The following is a 15,242-nucleotide window of genomic DNA, read 5'->3' as shown; positions in this document are numbered from 1 at the left end:
AAATTTTTGTTGAGGGAATGAATAAATGATAGTTTTGTACTGGTAATGACAGAGGTATTTTTATTATTCATTTTTAATTCAACAGTTATTTTTTAAATGCCTACATTTTCAGGTATGATGATAAGTGCTGAGAATAAGCAAAGTCCCTGCACACATGGGATGACATTCTAATGAGAGGAAAGACAGAGTATTTGAGCATAGATGCAAGTGACTGGTAAGTATTGAAGCTTTTGAAAATTCTCTTCTGATTGTTTCTATTTTCTCAGTGAAATAAGAAGCTTATGTACAGTTGAGAGTGTAGATATATGAGGATTTAAGTTTGAAATTTAAAGCTCAGAGAAGTTGAAAGAATGGAAATAGTTATACCAGAAACAATAAAAGGAAAGTTGGTATATTATACTTGCATAAGCAAAGCAGGCTTTTGGAAAAGATTTGCTAGAGGTAAAGACCGTGTGATGGCTAATTTTATACATCCACTGGGACAGGCCCCAGTACCCAGATATTTGGTCCAACATCAGTCTAGATGTCACTGTGAAGGTATTTTTAGATGAGATTAATATTTGAATCAGTAGACTCTGAGTAATGCAGATTTTCTGCATAATGTGAATGGACCTCATTCAATCAGTTGAAGTTCTTAAGGGAAAAACACTTAGGTTCCACAAAGAAGAAGAAATTATGCCTCCGGACTTGTCTTCAAACTCAAACTGCAAAATCAATGATTCCCAGGTTGTCCAGCCTGACAACCTGCCCTGCAGAAGTTGGACTTCCAGCCCCTAAAATTGCATGAAAAAATTCCTTAAAATAAATCTCTCTATATAGATAGATAGACACAGATATAGATATATACATGTCTATATCAATACAGATAGATATATACAGACAGTTGCATATAGACATCACAGTCTTAAATCTGCGTGAACCTAAATAATATAGATCTATCATTTGTTTTATATGCTCTTGTGAACAGCTGCTTTCCTTTATAATGAGATTACTTTTTTTTTTAAGTTCTGGGATACATGTGCAGAACGTGCAGGTTTGTTACATAGGTATACCACGGTGGTTTGCTGTACCTACCAACCCATCATCTAGGTTTTAAGCCCCACATGCATTAGGTATTTCTCCTAATGCTCTTCCTCTGCTTTCCCCCTAACCCCCGACTGGCTCTGGTGTGTGATGTTCCCTCCCTGTGATCATGTGTTCTCATTTTTCATCTCCCACTTGTGGATGAGAAAATGCGGTGTTCAGTTTTCTTTACTTTTTCCTTTTTTTTTTTTTTAAACAGAGTTTTGCTCTTGCTGCCCAGGCTGGAGTGCAATGGCATGACCTCGGCTCACTGCAACCTCCATCTCCCAGGTTCAAGCAATTCTCCTGCCTCAGCCTTCCAAGTAACCGGGATCACAGGTGCCCGCCACCACACCCAGCTAATTTTTTGTATTTTTAGTAGAGACGGGGTTTCATCATGTTGGCCAGGCTGGTCTTGAACTCCTGACCTCAGGTGATCCACCCACCTTGGCCTCTCAAAGTGCTGGGATTATAGGCATGAGCCACTGCGACCGGCTGGTTTTTGATTTTCTATTCCTATGTTAGTTTGCCGAGAATGATAGCTTCCAGCTTCATCCATGTCCCTGCAAAGGACATGAACTCATTCTTTTTTATGGCTGCATAGTATTCCATGGTGTATAAGTGCCACATTTTCTTTATCCAGTCTATCATTGATGGGCATTTGGGTTGGTTCCCAGTCTTTATGATTGTAAATAGTGCTGCAATAAACATATGTTTGTGTGTGTCTTTATAGTAGAATGATTTCTAATCCTTTGGGTATATATCCAGTAATGGGGTTACTGGGTCAAATGGTATTTCTGGTTCTAGATCTTTGAGGAATTGCCACACCATCTTCCACAATGATTGAACTAATTTACACTCCCACCAACAGTGTAAAAGCATTCCTATTTCTCCACATCCTCAATGGCATCTGTTGTTTCCTGACTTTTTAATAATCACCATTCTATCTGTTGTGAGATGGTATCTTATGATAAGATTGCTTTTAAATATTGATGGCAATGGCATTGTAGTCCAAAGTAAGGGTTGATCCCCCAGAGATGCTTACTTCAGGAAAGGATCATGCAATCAGTCCTGCAAAGTCAAGGAAGAGAAAGAAAAGAGGACAGAGGACAGAGAGAGGAAGAAGAGGGTGAAGGAGAGGGAGAGGCAGGAAGAAGAAATCTCAGCAAAAAAGACCTGTCCATACTCATTCTGCTTAAATTAGGGGCACTATATTTGAAATATAATCAATTTTCAACAACATTTTCAGAGAGCTATGATAGTTTCTGCAGTGGAAATAACTAAACATCATCAAGGAGCATATGTGGTAACAGAAAAAATTCAAAAATCTTCTTCCAGAACGATGACAGCATCCCAAACTTGAAGTAGCTGCAAATTCCAAGGCATTTCAACTAGTTGGAACTTGTCAGAACTCTAAAACCAAGTGTTGACTATTTAATTTCTCCTCTTCAAGAAGAACAAAGAAGATACCAAGTTGTCATTGTTTTCCAAAGCTGGTTGTCTACTTCTTACTCAGTGAACAATTTATGAGCATGATTGTCTACTGCTTCGTCTGAGTCCTCTCAACTGAAAATAACTGACAAGTTTGAGATTACAGGCATATAGTTTATATTGCCTTAGATGACACCTCACTACACACTCTCACAGTTTATCTCTTTCTCCTTCTCTAGTAACATTCCTTCTATTCACATCATATTCCCATACTTATTTCTAGCATGAGCTCATGATGACTGGCTACATATTCCTCTCATATTCAGTAAGCTATTGGTATTATGCACCATTAACAATAAACAATACATTTTGGATTTTTTTAATGCTTAAGTTGAAAACCTTAGTAGTGAAAAATAAGAAACATGGAAAATGGACAAATATAACATTTTAAATCAATGAAGAAAAATGAGTTATTCAGAAAAGGATGTTGAGCATGGGTGGCAGCCTCAAAATGAACCAAAACAACAAGAAAAATAAAAATCCCTGGACATCAACCTCATTTTTTACACACACACTGTTATTTAAAATTTAAACACAAAAAAGTCTGAAAAACTAAAGAAAATACAATATAAAATTTTACCATTTTGGAGTGGTATGGATTTTTAAGCAGGGCTTATAACTCACAATCCATGAAAAAAGTTTTGATAAATTTGACTATATACTATTTTTTAAATTCTGCATGACAAGATCATAAATAAAGTCAAAATGATAATACACTTTTTAAGAAGATATATATATACATATATTTGATGGTTATATGACAAGTTTTCTTAATATAGAGAATGTTCTTCAAAATTTATATTAAAAAGACAATAGCAGATGATTTCTAGTTTCTTGTTCTGCAAGTAAGGAGCTTTAAAGTTGCCACTCACTCCTAATAAGTAAAAAGCTGAACAGACTGAAAATTCAACAATTCATCTTGGATCCATAATAAAGGTGAGGACACTGGGCATACCACTGCCCCCAGGATCGGACAATTAGGTGAATGCAGGGAGTCATGGCTTACTGGAGCAATGACTCAGAAGCAGAAGCATTTATGGGAACCATTGCTGAGGTAGGAAAACCTCAACTGTATTTTAAAAACTGTTTTAGGCTCAGAAAGGACAAGTCTGAGAGTCAAAAACTCCAGGAAGGCTGAGTCATGGGGTGGGGAGGCTGGGGCCACATTTTTATAAGTTTTATCTTTAGCAACTTGACCAGGCTTCCACAGTAAATATCACAGAAAAATTCCCTTGTGCTTCCAGCATGGATAGGGGAGAAGGAGTAATTCTGAAATACACTACAGCACTCTGTCCTTAACAAAGTTCTGCCCTCAGGAGAAACCAGTTAACCAAAGCCTAACCTGTTGGGGTTTTATCAGAGGTTAACTCACCTGGTGGAAAAGAAATACCCAACTTCAGCCCACCCTTCAATTCTTTCCCAGCTAAAGGGTGTGTGAGGAGTGAGGGAGACTAAGAAACACTGGAGAAGTTTACAGCCCAGAGGAACAGGCTCACTAAAAGACTGAGAACTAATTGTAGGCCTATAGAACACTTCCCCTCCCGACACATCTTACCACCACAGCACTAACAGCATATTTACAGCAGTTCCTTTTATGCAGTACATCGTGTCTGGCTATCAAGAAAAAATTACAGGGCATGTTAAAAGGCAAAAACAATCTGAAGAGACAGAGCAAGCATCAGAGAAACACATCAGAGGTGTTGGAATTATCAGACCAGGAATTTAAAACAAATATGCTAAGAGCTCTAATAATAAAGCAGACAGTGTGCCAGAACAGATGGGCAATGTAACAGAGATGGAAATCCTAAGAAAGAACAAAAAATTTCTAGAGATCAAAACACTGTCACAGAAATGCAGAATATCATTGGTCAGCTTATCAGTAGTCTGGACACAGCCAAGGAAAGAATTTCTGAGATTAAGGATAGATCAGTAGAAACATCTAAAACTGAAAAGCAAAGAAAACAAAGACAAAAGAAAAAATGGAAAAAAATCTAAAAACTGTAGGGCACCGGCAAAAAGTATAACATATACATATGGGGAATATCATATAGAGAAGAAAGAGAGAAATTAATCAAAAAAGTTTTTTTTAGACAATGACTGAGAATTACCCCCCAAATAATGTCAGACACCAAACCACAGATCCAGGAAGCTCAGAGAACACACAGCAAGATATATACCAAAACCAAACAAAATACCTAAATACTTCCTTTTCAAATTATAGAAAATCATAGATAGGCTGGGCACAGTGGTTCATGCCTGTAATTCCAGCACTTCGGGAGGCCGGGGTGGGTGAATCACTTGAGCTCAGGATTTGGAGACCAGCCTGGGCAACATGGCAAAACCCCATCTCTAAAAAAAAAAAAATACAAAAATTAGCTGGACATGGTGGCGCATGCCTGTGGTCCCAGCTACTCTGGAGGCTGAGGCAGGAGGATCACTTGAGCCCAAGAGGTTAAGGCTGTAGTGAGCCAAGATCACATCACTATACTCCAGCCTGGGCACAGTGAGACTGTGCCCCCACCTCTACCACCACCAAAATAAAAGAAAAAAGAAAATCATAGATTTAAAAAAAAATCCCTAAAGAAACCAGAGAAGGAATTAATTATTTAAAAAAAAAAAAGTGGAAGACAAAAATAAGAACAAAGAACAAGGACAACAAATAGCAAGGCTGGTTCAGATTTGAAAGTCATTTAATATAATTCATCACATTAACAGGCTAAAGAGGAAAAATCACATGATCTTATCAATGATGTAGAAAAAGCATTTAGGAAAATTCAACACCTAAACATAACAAAAAAAAACCTCCGTAAAACAAGAATAGAGAAGAACTTTCTCAATATAGTAAACAGTGTCTACCAAAACCTACAGCTAACATCATACCTGATAATGAGAAAACTGAAGTTTTCTCACTAAGATCAGGAAAAAGGCAGGGATGTCCCTTCTCTCCACTCCTTTTCAGCATCATACCAGGAGTCCTAGCTACTGCAATAAGACAAGACAAGACAAGACAAGACAAGCCATACAGATTGGGCAGGAAAAAATAAAACTTTCTTCCCAGATGACATGATCATCTACATAAAAAAATCCAAAAGAATTGATAAAAAGAAAACTCCTGGAACTAATAAGCAATAGTAGCAAGGTTGCAGGATGCAAGGTTAACATACAAAATATGATATATTGTATGTAAGTAATTATTTATTATTATATACATTATATACATATTCATTTTCTTATATACCAGCAATAAACAAGTGGAATTTGAGCTAAAAGCATAAAACAATTACATTGGCACCCAAAAGATAAAATATGTAGGTATAAATCTAGCAAAATATGTACAAGATCTACACAAAGAAAACTATAAAATTCTGATGAAAGAAATCAAAGGACAACTACAGAAATGAAGAATTCCATGTTCATAAATAAGAAGACTCAATATTGTCAAAATGTTTATCCTTCCCAGCTTGATCTACAGCTTCAGTGTAATAACAAAAGTCCAGCAAGATTTTTGGAGGGACACTGATGAACTCTTTTTACAGCTTATATGGAAAGGCAAAAAACCAGAATAACAAACATAATTCTGAAAGACATGAACAAATCAAAGGACTGACATTACCTAATTTCAAAACCTAACATAAAGCTACATTAATTAAGAAAGTGTGTCATTTATGAAAGAAGAGACAAATAGATCAAAACAGAATAGAGAACCTATAAATATACCTGCATACACAAAGTCAACTGATTTTTGATAAAGAAACAAAGGGATGTATACATATGTAACTTACCTGCACATTGCGCACATGTACCATAAAACCTAAAGTATAATAATAATAAAAAAAAAAAAAAGAAAAGAAACAAAGGGAATACAGTGGGGCAAAGATTGTCTTTTTAACAAATGATGCAAGAACAACTGAATATCCACAGGCAAAAAATATATATACATACCAAAATGAATATAGACACAGACATTACACTCTTCAAAAATTAACTCAAAATGTATTATAAACCTAAATGTAAAAGGCAAAACTGTAAAACTCCAAAAGATAATATAGAAGAAAACCTAGATGACTTCCAGCATGGGAATGAGTCATTAAATGCAACACCATATGCATGCTCCATGAAAGAAATCAATTGTAAACTGAGCTTCATAAAAATTTAAATTTCTACTCTGTAAAAAACAATGCCAAGAAAATGAGAAGAAAAACAAGAGAGTGGGAGAAAATATTTGCAAAAAAAAAAGGATTGTTATCCAAAATATACAAGAAGACTTAAAATTCAATAATAAGAAAACAAAAGACCTGATTAAAAAATGGGCCAAAGACCTTGACAGACACTTCACCAAGGAAGATACACAAATGACAAATGAACATATGAAAAGATGCTTTATATCATATGCATTGGGAAAATGTAAATTAAAACAATGAGATACCCTGACACATCTATTCCAATGCCCAAGTTCCAGACCTCTGACACCACCAAATGCTGATGAGCATGTGGAACAACAGGAAATCTCATTTATTCCTGGTGAGAATGCAAAATGGTACAGCCACTTTAAGAGACAGTTTGGCAGCTTCTTACAAAACTAAACATACTATTGCCTTAACAGTCCAGCAGTTGTGCTCCTTGGTAATTACCCAAAGTAGTTAAAACTTATGTCTACACCAAAACCTGCAAAGAGATATTTATACCAGCTATATTCGTAATTGCCAAAACTTGGAAGCAACCAAGATGCCCTTCAGGAGGTAAATGGATAAATAAAATGTGGTATATCCAGACAATGGAATATTATTCACTACTAAAAAGAAATGAGCTATCAAGACATGAAAAACACTTAGAAAACTTAAATGCATATTAGTAAGTAAAGAAGTTGATATGGTTTGGTTGTGTCCCCACCCAAATCTCATCTTGAATTCCCATGTGGGAGGGGCCCAGTGGAAAGTAATTGAATTATGGGGGCAGGTCTTTCCCATGCTGTTCTCATGATAGTAAGTCTCACGAGATCTGATGGTTATTATAAGGGGGAGTTTTCCTGCACAAGTTCTCTTTGCCTGCTGCCATCTATGTAAGACATAACTTGCTCTTCCTTGCCTTCTGCCATGATTGTGAGGCTTTTCCAGCCACATGGAACTGTAAGTCCAATTAAACCTCTTTATTTTGTAAATTTCCCAGTCTTGGGTATGTCTTTATCAGCAGCATGAAAACAGACTAATACAGTAAATTGGTACCAGGAGAGGGGTGCTGCTGAAAAGATAACCAAAAATGTGGAAGCGACTTTGGAACTGTGTAACAGGTGGAGATTGGAACAGTTTGGAGGGCTCAGAAGAAGACAGGAAGGTGGGGGAAAGTTTGGAACTTCCTAGATACTTGTCTAATGGTTGTGACCAAAATGCTGATAGTGACATGGACTGCAAAGTCCAGACTGATGAGATGTCAGATGGAAGTGAAGAACTTATTGAGAACTGGAACAAAGGTCACTTTTGTTATGCTTTAGCAAAGAGCTTGGCCACATTGTGTCTCTGCCCTAGGGATATGTGGAACTTTGAACTTGAGAGTGATGATTTAGGGTATCTGCCAGAAGAAATTTCTAAGCAGCAAAGTGTTTCAGATGTGGCCTGGCTGCTTGTAACAGCCTAGGCTTATATGTGTGAGCAAAGAAAGGACCTGAAATTGGAAATTATATGTAAAAGGAAAGCAGGGCATAAAAGTTTGGAAAATTTGCAACCTGGCCATGTGGTAGCCAAAAGTCAGAGACATTTTGCATAGTCATTTGAACCATCTAAAGTTATTTTTCCCATGTACATAAATTATTTATTTTGTATAAGTAGTTATTAGCTCAACTAACTAATAAAATCTAAATTGAGGCCTCTGGAATAAAATTAAAAGGGAAGAGAGAAACTAAAGCAGGGTGATCATGAAAAATGAAAGCGTCAAAGCCAGGGTATCTTCGGTGTCAATTATTATATCAGTAATCTGAATAGTTCCATTCCTTTGTAGCCTGTGAAACAGGGGATCTTGCATACCATCCTCTTACTCTCACTTTTTGTGCTTAAGGACCCTTATAATGAGCAAAAATGCACTCCTTATGGGTCAATAAACTGACTGATATGTGTTAAGCACCTTCAATAGACAAGCAAAAGAAAATCTCCAATGTTAGCAAAGATGCCAAGATATCTGCAATTAAATCCCAAAATTCTTTTTGCCACTCTTTATCTTCTCATAGCCCTGGCCACCATCTACCACTCAATCTGTTACTCCCCTTCTGTAGAAGAAATGGCTAAAAGACATTGGGGAAGCTATAAGATTCCTTTCTCACACCAATCTACATAGAAAAAGTTTCATCTCAATAATTTTCATCTTCCAGACCCTGAACACCACCTATACATCTTAAGTAATGTCTTAGTGAGAGAAAGCCATCTTGCTGAGATATTATGGAAACTAAAAGTCTCTAGTGTCATAATATCTCAGCAAGGTATCTTTTAGGCATGAGTCTTTTTTTTTTTTTTGTGACAGAGTATCACTCTATTGCCCAGGCTGGAGTGCAGTGGCACAGTCTCGGCTCACTGCAACCTCTGTCTCCCAAGTTCAAGCGATTCTCTTGCCTCAGCCTCCCAAGTAGCTGGGATTACAGGCAACCGCTGCCATGCCTAGCTAATTTTTGTATTTGTAGTAGAGATGGGGTTTACCAACCTGGTCTCAAACTCCTGACCTCAGGTAATCCACCCACCTCAGCCTGCCAAAATGCTGGGATTACAGGCGTGAGCCACCATGCCTGGCCATGAGTCGTATTTTTTAGGGATTAGTCTCATCTGTGGGGCAAAACCAGTCTATGCATGTCATGTAATTTCCCAAAATAGAAAATAAGAAATGTTCCATCTTCTTTTTCCATATATGTGGTCACATGTTCTACTCTCTCCTCCTCCATTATTTCTTATTTATCTTTTTCAATTAATGATTTTTAAATTTTTACTTATTTTTATTTTTACTTTTGTAGGTGCATGCTAGGTGTATATATCACGGAGTACATGAGATGTTTTGATACAGGCATGCAATGTGAACTAGTCACATCATGGAGAATAGGGTGTCCTTCTCTTCAAGCATTTATCCTTTGTGTTGCAAATAATTCAATTACACTCTTTTAGTTATTTTTAAATGTACAATTATTATTGACTATAGTCATCCTGTTGTGCTATCAAATGGTGGGTCTTATTCTTTCTAATTTTTGGTACCCATTAACCATCCCCATCTCCCCCTCCCACCCCACTACCTTTGCAGCCTCAGACCATCCTCCTACTCTCTATGTTACTGATTTCAATTGCTTTGATTTTTAGATCCCACAAATAAGTAAGAACATGTGATATTTGTCTTTCTGTGCCTGGCTTATTTCACTTAGCATAATGATCTCCAGTTTCATCCATGTAGTTGCAAATGACAGAATCTCATTCTTTTTTATGGCTGAATGGTACTATTGTGTATATGTACCACATTTTCTTTATCCATTCATCTGTTGATGAACACTTAGGTTGCTTCCAAATCTTAGCTATTGTGAACAGAGCTGCAACAAACCCGGGGTACAGATATCTCCTTGATATACTAATTTCCTTTCTTTGGGTATATACCCAGCTGGATCACATAGTAGCTTTATTTTTAGTTTTTTGAGGAAACTAAAACTGTTCTCCACAGTGATTGTATTATTTTATATTCCAATAAATAGTGTATGAGGGTTCCCTTTTCCTCACATCCTCACCAGCATTTGTTATTGCCTGTCTTTTGGATATAAGACATTTTAACTGGGATGAGATGCTATCTCGTTTTAGTTTTGATTTGCATTTCTCTGATGGTCAGTGATGCCAAAAAGCTTTTCATATGCCCATTTACAATTTGTACATCTTCTTTTGAGAAATGTCTATGCACATGTTTTGCCTTTTTTTTTAATCAGATTATTTCATCTTTTCCTATAGAGTTGTTTGAGCTTCTCATATATTCTGGTTATTAATCCCTTGTCAGATGGGTAGTTTGCAAATATTTTTCACCACTCTGTATATTGTCTTTTCACTTTGTTGATTGTATCTTTTGCTGTGTAGAGTATTTTGACTTGATGTGATCACATTTGCCCCTTTTTACTTTGGTTGCCTGAGCTTGTGGGATATTGCTCAAGAAATGTTTGCCCAGACCAATGTCCTGGAGATTTCTCCCAGTGTTTTTTTTTAGTAGTTCCAGATTTTGTGATCTTAAATTTAAGTCTTTAATCCATTTTGATTTTATTTTTGCATATGGTGAAAGACAGGGTTCTAGTTTCATCCTTCTGCACATGGATATCCAGTTTTCCCAGCACCATTTATGGAAGAGACTGTCATTTCCCCACTGTATGTTCTTGGCACCTTTGTCAAAAATTAGTTCACTGTAGATGTGTGAATTTGTTTCTGGGTTCTCTATTCTGTTCCATTGGTCTATGTATCTGATTTTATGCCAGTACCATGCTGCTTTGGTTACCATAGCTCTGTAGTACAATTTAAAGTCAGGTAATGTTATTCTTCCAGTTTTGTTCTTTTTGTTTAGGATAACTTTGGCTATTCTGGGTCTTTTGTGGTTTGTGGTTCCATATAAATTTTAGGATTTTTTTTCTATTTCTGTGAAGAATGTCATTGGTATTTTGATAGGGATTGTACTGAATCTGTAGATTGTTTGGGGTAGTATGGACATTTTATTAATATTAATCCTTACAATCCATGAACATGGTGGTTTTTTTTGGTGTCCTCTTCAGTTTCTTTCATCAGTGTTTTATACTTTTCGTTATAGAGATCTTCACTTCTTCAGTTAAGTTAATCCCTAGTTATTTAATTTTATTCATGGGTATCATAAATGGGATTACTTTTTTATTTCTTTTTCAGATTGTTTACTGTTGACATACAGAAATGCTACTGATTTTTGTATGTTGATTCTGTATCTTGCAACTTTACTGAATTTTTAGTTCTAAGGTTTTTTTGTGGAGTCTTTTTTTTATTCTAGTATTTTTTACTAGATACTGCTTTTCTAAGTATACAGTTGCAGATCCAGCAAAGGGGACTTTTTTTTCTTTTTTTTATTATTATTATACTTTAAGTTTTAGAGTGCATGTGCACAATGTGCAGGTTAGTTACATATGTATACATGTGACATGCTGGTGCGCTGCACCCACTAACTCGTCATATAGTATTAGGTATATCTCCCAATGCTATCCCTCCCCCGTCCCCCCACCCCACAACAGTCCCCAGAGTGTGATGTTCCCCTTCCTGTGTCCATGTGTTCTCATTGTTCAATTCCCACCTATGAGTGAGAATATGCGGTGTTTGGTTTTTTGTTCTTGTGATAGTTTACTGAGAATGATGATTTCCAATTTCATCCATGTCCCTACAAAGGACATGAACTTGATGTTTTTCCAAATATAAAATCATATCACCTGCAAACAAGGAGAATTTGACTTCTTCCATTTATAATTCTTTTTTTCTTTAAGAACCTATTATTTCTTGGGCAGAAGCTTTCCTAAGAAATCACCCCATCTTGCTCCAGCTGAATGTATACCCCATTCAGGTATACATTAAGCATTTGCAACCTCATCTGTCACAGCTGTGTCTGTAAGCATACTATTTCCTTGGATGGCCTGAGACAAGGTCAGGAGGCTACATTTTATACAGGGATGAACAGCTAGACCATTTCATTTATCTCAAGGTTTTATACTTTTAAAATCACAAATTTCGAACAAGGTTGAGGAACTATGGTGACATTCTGTTTTCACTCTCATTGTTAAAGCATCTGGTGTAAGGCATTTTTACTTTTAGTTATTCTACGGTGTTTTAGAGTTTATTTGAATGGCTTTCACTCTCAGAGTGCCTGGGGTGAGTGGTGGGCAACAATAGTAGAGTAGTTCCTGGTTCCTAACCAGAGTGGATCACAGTGGCTTACACTCAGTAGCCAGGCCCCTCGTGCTGCTCAGAGTTTGTGCTCAGCTCCCCCTGCAGTCCCTGTCACTGTGTCACTCAGAGCACAGAAGTACACCGCTGAGTCTGACTCTTGAACTGAGTCTTTCTCCAAGTGGAAAGAAGTGGTTTCTTTTCGGTATGTGGCTTCAAAACCTTTGTTCCTTCCCTTGTCATTGGCCTTCATGGCTTTCAGGAGGAGCTGTGGACCTTCTCCAGGATATTGGACATACCAGAAAAGGGAAGGGTACTGTGTGGTTTCATAGGAGCAGTTCACAATCAAAGAATCCCCTTCAGAGAGGAGCACTTGGCCTTCTGTCTGGACCACTGAATCTCCATTGATTCCCCCTGAAAAAAAATAAATAAATTATACCAAGTTACCTTAGACATGATCTGAGTTGTACCCCTTAGAGAAAACTGTGGTTACAGATTACATCAACATAATGGAACAAAAGATTCTAAGTTTTAAGTGCCATTTTACTTACCAAACACTAAGAATAGTGCAATCGCTAGTCCTGGAGAAGAGTTCATTTTTAGACCCCCTGGTGCCCTTGGGTCTTGTCTTCTTAGTGTGAGGAAAGGTTAAGGTCACACTGAAGAAATGAGTGTGAGCAGGAAATGTGAATGTGTTAGGAAGATGCACCCCCTTGTGGGCAAGATCCTAAACGCAAAGGATTGTTAACTGTTCTTTCAAAAGTCAATCCTGTATCTTCATTTCTGGCTTTTTTTTTTCTAAGACACCTATTAGCTGTCTGATAGTTCTTTGTATATCTAAAGAGTAGTTGGTCTTTTTTATAACTCTATTTTTTTTAACAGCACACTGTCTGACTTGCAAGTTCTTTTCATACCATGGCATTTCTGAGAATAATTCATTTTACCTTTTCTTATTTAGCCATCTTTGCCCAACCCATGATCCATTAAAATATCATATTAGCACATTTTTAGGATAAAACCAGAGGAACATCAGTAGCACATGTTTAATTATTAGTAGATTATTTGAGATGACAGAGACTTAAGCTTTTTTTCACTGCTGTATTCCCATACCTAGTACAATGTCAGACACTCAGCAGGTGGTTAGGAAACACTTCTTAAATACACAAATGCATGAATAAATGAATGGTCTTTGGTTGAGGAATTGCTACTACTTGAAATATCATATTGCTTCACATTTAAGGCATCAATTACAGAAATTAATTGTAATTTATTCCAATTAATAAATTCTTTTCAAAGAAAAAAGGAAATTATATCTTGTATATATATTGATTAAAAAATAAAGAATATATAACTCTTAGTAATGAAAAAATATAGTAATTAAAGTCATTAAATCCCTACAAAATTATCTGGCATCACTTTCTTCTCCTGTAGAAGAAATGATTCCCAGATAATGTGACTGGCCTATGTGCATGAGACAAAGTGTTGTGATACTAAACTTTTAATGGAAATTTAGCCTTGATTATATACCCTCTACATATGTCCATCCACCAATACTATTGACCAATAGTTATTTTTACCACAGGATAAGATACTTAAATAGTTTGGATTTGCCTCAAAAGACCAAAGAATAAGCCCATCTCAGCTTCCAGGATTGGTAGAGGCACGTCTGCTGACGTATAGAATCATAGCAAGGATGACACTTCTCTTCAGGTAAGAGTTAGTTGGTGATCATCTTTAAAATAGAGATTTGGAGATCTCTTCAGTTACAAAATCAAAATGTTCAGAATCAAGGTCCTGGAAGTTAAAAATCTCTTCAGGCGTTTGTGATACAGCCAGTGTTATATGCATTTACAAAATAATCTTTGAGAACACTGACCTAAGCAGACAGACAAGGTATTAGTGAAGCACTTCTGGGATCAGCATGAGGAAAAAACTCCAATCCTCACAGATTCTCCTTTCATGGTAGTACTGAAGTCACAGTAGCTAAAACAATTGCTGTTTACTCTCACTATTCTTGTTTAGTCAACTTACAATAAAAATCTCTGGATGTTCCCAGGACAAACTTGGTAAGAAGGATGCCAATTTTCTCTCAGCCCCACTAACATACCTGGACGCCTTCCATTGTGCTTCCTGGAACATTCACTCTCCATGAATTCAGAGACAGCAGCTACATGGTCCTGCAGCAAGGTGTAAATATTAACAAACTCTAAACTTGGGAAGAAAATTTAGATCTGAATATTATTTGGGTCTATACAAAGGCTCTCCTTCTTTTCCCTCTTACCCTGTGTCAGATCTCTATGATCAAGCTGCATCTTCCTCCTTTTCCTGGTTCTTTTGGCCCATTCATCTAACTGACTCTACCTGAAGTCTAAGCAGAAATATACAGTGAGCAGTTTCACATTCCTTTCTTTACTTTTTCCATGGAAACCTTGTCCTTAGTGTTGTAACAACCTTCCATTCTTTTGAGGGAATCTATTTTCCACACCAGGTGTATTAGTCTATTCTTGCATTGCTATAGATACCCGAGACTCAGTAATTTATAAAGAAAAGAGGTTTAATTGGCTCATGGTTCTGCAGGCTGTACAGGAAGCATAGAGGCTTCTGCTTCTGGGAGCCTCGGGAAGCTTCCAATCATGGTGAAAGGCAAAGCTGAAGCACGGCATCTTAAATGGCAGAAACAGGAGCAAGAGAGAGAGGGCAGGAAGGTGCCACACACTTTTAAACAACCAGATCTCACAAGAACTCACTCACTATTTCAAGAACAGAACCAAGGGAATGGTGCTAAGCCATTCATGAAAGGTTCAC

The 15,242-nt window shown here is 36.9% G+C and overlaps 1 gene segment (V, D, J or C); it reads right to left on the bottom strand.

Annotated features, from left to right (window-relative positions):
* Positions 1 to 12,516: 12,516 nt before the first annotated feature.
* LOC134760131 (T cell receptor alpha variable 9-1-like) lies at positions 12,517 to 14,749 on the bottom strand. The segment is given in 2 exon segments: positions 12,517 to 12,851; positions 14,719 to 14,749. Coding segments are annotated over 2 exon segments (366 nt in total).
* Between the last annotated feature and the right edge of the window lie 493 nt (positions 14,750 to 15,242).

The sequence above is a fragment of the Pongo abelii genome, chromosome 15 (genome assembly GCF_028885655.2).
Source record: "Pongo abelii isolate AG06213 chromosome 15, NHGRI_mPonAbe1-v2.0_pri, whole genome shotgun sequence".
NCBI classification, from domain to species: Eukaryota; Metazoa; Chordata; class Mammalia; order Primates; family Hominidae; genus Pongo; species Pongo abelii.
This window is presented reverse-complemented; position numbering and strand designations above follow the sequence as displayed.